Source organism: Propithecus coquereli, unplaced genomic scaffold (genome assembly GCF_000956105.1).
Source record: "Propithecus coquereli isolate 6110/MARCELLA unplaced genomic scaffold, Pcoq_1.0 Scaffold525, whole genome shotgun sequence".
NCBI lineage: Eukaryota > Metazoa > Chordata > Mammalia > Primates > Indriidae > Propithecus > Propithecus coquereli.
Window position 1 is genome coordinate 473,198 of NW_012151119.1, and position 6,387 is coordinate 479,584.

General features: G+C 57.7%; 1 protein-coding gene across 1 annotated transcript in view; it reads left to right on the forward strand.

Moving 5' to 3' along the window:
- TMCC1 (transmembrane and coiled-coil domain family 1) overlaps positions 1 to 6,374 on the forward strand; it is a 25,344-nt gene extending 18,970 nt beyond the window's left edge. The window contains exon 3 of the mRNA XM_012656891.1: positions 5,989 to 6,374. Within this exon, the coding sequence (XP_012512345.1) occupies positions 5,989 to 6,160 (172 nt within the window). The 3' untranslated portion in view covers positions 6,161 to 6,374. The remainder of the gene's footprint in view (positions 1 to 5,988) is intronic.
- Positions 6,375 to 6,387: the final 13 nt, after the last annotated feature.

Below are 6,387 nucleotides of genomic sequence, written 5' to 3' on the forward strand. Positions count from 1 at the left end.
GTTGTCCAGCTAATTTCTTTCTATTTTTTAGTAGGAGATGGGGTCTCGCTCTTGCTCAGGCTGGTCTCGAACTCCTGACCTCGAGCGATCCTCCCGCCTCGGCCTCCCTGAGTGTGACGATTTACAGGCGTGAGCCCCTGTGCCCGGCCAGGAAAAGGAAGTTTTAAAAAAGACAGTAAGTCTGAAACTAGTCACGGACCAGGTGGTTAATGTCCGTGAGTACCTGGGCAGTCACCGCATCTTTCTGGGCCTCCTGTTTCTTAATTTATAAAATCGAAGTATCTCCCAGGAAGGAAGGAGATGAGGATGAACATAGAAATATCTTCGTAAATCTTAGTTCCTCGGAGGCAGACAGCGGACATAAAAAGGCAGGAGAGGGGAGGGCGGTCACTGTTCTTGTTGCCCTTGTGTCTTGGTGTTTGGATGCTTCTGATGATGGAAGCAGATCACCCTGACCCCTAAATTCGTCCCCTACACACACCCCTTCACCCAAAGACACGGTTTCCGGGCTCTCTCTGTTAGCCTGTTATCAGACCAGAATCCACATGGAGGTCGTATGAGCCACACGGAAGCTCGTGGCACTGAAAAGAAGGCTGGTGCCGAGTCCGATCGGGTTTGTGCCTTCAGATCGCGGCTCGTGGGGTGGTGACGAAGCTGCAAAGCAGACTCCGCGGCCCGCACGGGCAGAGGAAGGGAGGGTGTTCCAGCAGCGACGGACCGGTGACGTTTCTCCCGAGTGTCGCGGACAGCCCAGAAGCCCTGCCTTCCCGGCCGCCAGGCTCTTTGGTCGCCAGATTTTGCGAAAGCCTCGAGGTCTGTGGCCTTCTCCGTGCCGCCCTCATGTCCCCTGCGGAGGGGAGGCGCTCGCTGCGGTGACTCGAGCACAGCGGAGTGTGGGCGCCGTGGGGTCTCAGCAACCGAGTAACAGCTGCGACTTCTCTGTGGTCTCGGAACGTGTCTGTCCCCCGGGCAACTCGGACGGCTGGAAGAGGGAGCAGACGCTGGTACTTGTTCGGCGGTGAATTGCTTGGGTGTTTCCACTGCCCCATCATGGGTGTCGCCTCGCCCTCGAGTCCTGCGGCTCTGTGTCCCCGCGGCGGGTCCCTTAACCTGTTTGTCCATCTGCGGGACTCGTTCTACTCGCCCAAGTGCTGCTTGGCTGTTCAGCTGCTTACTAATAAAGTGTCGTCTCTGGGAACACTAGACACACCCTGTCACTTGGGAAGACTCAGTCCGAGAACTCGCTGTTCCTTTCCCGTGTGAGCGTGAGTCACTCAACCCCTGAACAACTTTATTTCCTACAAGGGCTTGGTAAGGATTAAGAGTTTCTATTCAACTCTTTCTGGAGATTTTGAAAGATCGGAGAAAATTTACTTGGGAGCCAGGTGTGCTGGCAAGCACCAGCTACTCGGGAGGCCGAGGCGGGAGGATCGCTTGAGGTCAGGAGTTCGAGACCAGCCTGGGCAACATAGCGAGACCCCGTCTCTACTAAAAATAGAAAGAAATTAGCTGGACAACTAAGAATACATAGAAAAAATTAGCCGGGCATGGTGGCGCATGGCTGTAGTCCCAGCTACTCGGGAGGCTGAGGCAGGAGGATCGCTGGAGGTCAGGAGTTCGAGGCTGCAGTGAGCTGTGATTGTACCACTGCACTCCAGCCTGGGCAGCCCCATGTCTAAAAAAAAAAAGAATTTTTAATGACTTTAGAAACCTTCCCTCACACACATGACAAAACACGTGCCACGAAAGGAAGGTAGGTGGGACAATGTCGTCACTATAAAGGAAGGGCTGGAACAGGCCGGCGAACAGAACTAGCTGCATCGTCTGCAGCCTTGAGCCCGACAGAGGGCAGGAGCCCGTGCAGGCTGGTGCTGGCCCTCCTGGTGAGGTAAGAAGCCAAGAGAGGCTTGTCGCAGGTAGGGCTGAGAAGGACAGAGTCTGTAACCAGTGAACCCGTCGACGCGACGTGCTAGGAAAAGTGCCCTGAGGTCGCTGGAAGCAGCGCACCTTCCAAAGTATGTAAAATTTGCAATGTAAAGATTCAGAAACGGAGGCTTAGCGAAAAAGCTGGAAGTGGGAATTAGCGAGACTGCGGCCACGTGGCACTGCATAGGCAGTGTTTCTGGACTGTCTTGCTGAGGCCTGTTGGAGAGAACCGGAAGGATCAGACCGCCTCCTGCAGGCCGGGTGTTTGATCTGTCTCTTCGTTTAATCCTCACCGTCGCCCTTTGCAGTAGGCCGATCTCCTCTTTCTAGACAAACGGCATCACCCAAGCTGGTGGGTTGCAGAGCCGGGATCTGAATCTAAAACCCGGCCTGGGCGGATGCGGGAGCTGGAACAAACTGCATCATGAAAACATTTCCGGCCAAGCGCGGGAGCTCACGCCCGTAATCCTCGCGCTCTGGGAGGCCGAGGCAGGAGGACTGTTGGAAGCCAGGAGTTCAAGACCAGCCTGGACAACATAGCGAGACCCCGTCGCTACAAAAATAGAAAATTTAGCCAAGCGTGGTGGTGGCGCACGCCTGTAGTCCCAGCTACTCGGGAGGCTGAGGCAGGAGGATCGCTTGAGCCCAGGAGTCGGAGGCTGCTGTGAGCTAGGATGATGCCACTGCACTCCAGCCTGGGCAACAGAGCGAGACCCTGTCTCGACCCCCACCCTCCAAACAAACAGCCATTTCTAAGTACAAACTAGGTGCAAAGCGGAAGAAATGAAGACAGAACAGCTCCACGTGTACCATGAGGTGGGCCAAGGCCAGTCTGCAGATGACTTCCAGAACCTTCACGGTGTTAGTGACCATCGCATGGAAACCGTTGGCTTACAGAAAGGTTCAAGCGTGTTGGGAACACGTTCTCTCCGATTCATACGTTCTCATCAAGGTGCTCGTCCTGGTGCCAACTACGAAATCGACGCCGACGTCTCCTAGTCTACTTTACGTTTCTCTGAGGTACGACCACTATTCCGTGTGCCTCCCCGCCCACCTGGAGTTGCTAAAATTAATATTTTGTGAAGAGAAAGACACCACAGATATTTAAAGCACACACAGTTTAGAAGCTAAAACAGGTCCCTTGACTAGAGAGAATCGTAGCCGGGCACGGCCGCCCATGGCGGTCCCAGCTCCTCCTCGAGAGGCTGAGGCACGAGGGTCACTTGAGCCCAGAAGTTCTGGTCTGTAGTGCGCTGGGCCGATCAGGAGTTCCCACCGAGTTTGGCATCAACCCGGTGACCTCCTGGGAGCGGGGGGGCCACAAGGTCGTCCAAGGAGGCGTGAACCAGCCTGAAGTGGAGCAGGTCAAAACTCCCAGGCTGATCCGTAGTGGGAATGCGCCTGTGAACAGCCACCACATTCCAGCCTGGACAGCATAGTGAGACCCCATCCCTAGGGGGGAAACAACAGAACCTTAAACTCCAGGGGGTTAGGAGAGATCTTAGAGGACTAGTTGAATCTCCTTAAATAGAGGACTCCCAAGCTGATCCATAGTGGGATTGCACCTTCGAACAGACACCACGTTCCAGCCTGGACAGCATAGTGAGACCCCATCCCTAGGGGGAAAAAAACAGAACCTTAAACTCCAGGGGGTTAGGAGAGATCTTAGAGGACTAGTTGAATCTCCTTAAATAGAGGACTCCCAAGCTGATCCGTAGTGGGATTGCGCCTTCGAACAGCCACCACGTTCCAGCCTGGACAGCATAGTGAGACCCCATCCCTAGGGGGAAAAAAAATAGAACCTTAAACTCAGGGGTTAGGAGAGCTCTTAGAGGACTACTTGAATCTCCTTAAATAGAGGAATTATTTCGACACATCCCTGACAAGCAGTCTCTCCTTGAACACCTCCAGCGGCAGGGTCTCGTTTTCCCTGAGACGGTTTTTTTCACTGTTACTAGAAAGTTCTTTCTAAAACTGGACCAAAAGCCTAGCTCTTCATCATTATCCCTCAGTTCTCTGGCAGTGCGAACAGGCCGGCCCCTCATCCTCACGTCCTCCGCTACCGGCATTCAGCGGTGGGAGGGAGCCCCAGTGTGTCTCTATACAGTTAATCCAGAGTAAAGTCCCGACTGTGCTCGAATCTGTCGCGATTATTCTGAACTCGGCCTGCGACGCCTTCGCCCCTCCATCCTGCTGCTGGTCGAGGTGAGCGAGCCCCGCGTTCTGCTGTCTTCGTGCTGCGCACGATGGCGGGAAGGTGAGGGCGAGGCCGAGCCGGAGCTCACAGGCTGCTGCCGGGACCGTCGTCGCCGGGCTGACGTGCGTTGGGTCGTACCCGGTCCCCGACTTGACGGCGGGTTGACTCGTGACGTTTTTGTCTCGCAGCGGGTTTGCTGGGAAGCGGCCCGTCGTGCGTCGGGTGCATCTGCGAGTTATAAAAGGGGAGCAGAGCGGGAAGGAGCCCGAGAACCTTCGTGTTCCCGCGAGCCGTCTCCGCGGCGGGAGGCAGGTCCACACCGAGGGCAGCGCGGGTGTCAACCGGGTTGTTTGACGGTTCGGCCCGGGGCTTCCGCGCGCGTGTAGCTGCGTTCGCACTCGTGCTCGGCGTCCTTCCGTGGCTCTGAGCGTCCATCAGCTGCTGGAGCAAGGGCCACAGTGGACAGAAACGGGCCAGGTGGTGGCAAGTGACAAGTTACGGCACGAAACACGCATCTTTGACTGCCGAGTAGCCCGGGCGACTTTCTGTCTGCGGCGCGCGCTCGTGCACGTGGGCGGCGTCCACTTCTCACTGGGACGCCGCAGCTTGCTCGTTCCTGTACAGGCGTTTGCTGGACGTGCGTTTTCCTTTCCCTTTTGCCGTAGACCCGGAGTGGTGTTGCTGGGTCACGCGGTCCCCACGTGTGACGTTTTGAGGAGGAGCCACAGTCGCCCCGTGTTACGCTCCCACCGGCGGCACACGAGGGTCTGAATTTCTGCGTCCTTGACAGCGGTCACCGTCCTTCTGATGACAGGTCCCTGGTCTTTCCAGCACACCCTCCTCCTCCTCCTCCTCCTCCCAGGACCTCCACCCTGACATCAAATCCCAACCGTCACATGGGCGTGGCGCTCGCTGCCCGGTCCCCTCCGTGGCTCTGTGATTTGGACTGTCGATCGGACACAAGTTTCTTTTTCTTTTTTTTTTTTTTTTGAGACAGAGTCTTGCTCTGTCGCCTGGGCTACCATGCTGTGGCGTCAGCCTCGCTCACAGCAGCCTCCAACTCCTGGGCTTGAGCGATCCTCCTGCGTCGACCTCCTGAGTAGCTGGGACTATAGGCATGCACCACCATGCCTGGCTAATTTTTTCTATATAATTTTAGTTGTCCAGCCAATTTCTTTCCATTTTTAGTAGAGATGGGGTCTTGCTATGTTGCCCAGGCTGGTATCGAACTCCTGACCTCCAGCAATCCTCCCGCCTTGGCCTCCCAGAGTGCCGGGATCACAGGCGTGAGCACCGCGCCCGGCCTAGTGTTGCCAGCACTTTGAACACGCCTGGCCCGCCGCAGGCCATCAGGTGATCTGTGTCAACTGAGATGTCACCGACACTGTGCTTGGCCGTGGGGATGACGGGCCCCTCTGGCTCTGGCATTATTCCGGGGCCCTGAATCACAAACGTCCAGGTGGGCGAGCTGTCCGCTGATGGAATGAGCTGGAAGGTCAGTTTCCGTTTCTGTGCCCTTTGCCGTGCGGTGACGTTTGCTCAGTTACACTCTGGTGTTTGCGGCTCGAGCGCCCCGGTGTTTCGGGCCGGGTCAGGGCCAGCCAGGGCTGCCGGCGTCGCCGCGGACCCCGCGCGTGGGCAGGTGGTGTCAGGGCCACGCCGCCGTGCGGTTCGGCCCTGCGCCAGGCCGACCTTTCCGGAAACCACGAGCCGTGCCCGCTGGCATGCCCCGTCCCCCCTGGGCCACGCAGTGTCCTCGTGCCCGTACTGCCTGCCTTTGCAGGGTGGCGTCCGGGGCCTGGGGGGAACCGGCACGGGGAAGGCGCGCACAGAGCGCGTGAACCTCTGCGCTTTGCCCCCGCCAGGTGCGAGCGGCTGGAGGAGCAGCTCAACGACCTCACGGAGTTGCACCAGAACGAGATCTTGAACCTGAAGCAGGAGCTGGCCAGCATGGAGGAGAAGATCGCGTACCAGTCCTACGAGCGGGCCCGCGACATCCAGGTGAGCGCGCAGGGGCGAGGCGCGCGAGCGAACTGAGCGAGACTAGCGGAGAAAAGGAAATCGCAGGAAGGAAGGACAGAGACGGGTGGGGAGGAGTCTCGGGAAAAGCTCTCGCCGCCTGTCGCTCACCCGCCCTTCGAGGGGTCGAGGCGCGCGGCTCCAAAGCGCGTGCGCTGTTGGGTGCCGCCCCCGCTTGGTTCTGGGGACGTGCCTCTCGGTGACGTCGGTCTCAGCGACAGCAGTCCCAGGACGTGGGAAGCCGC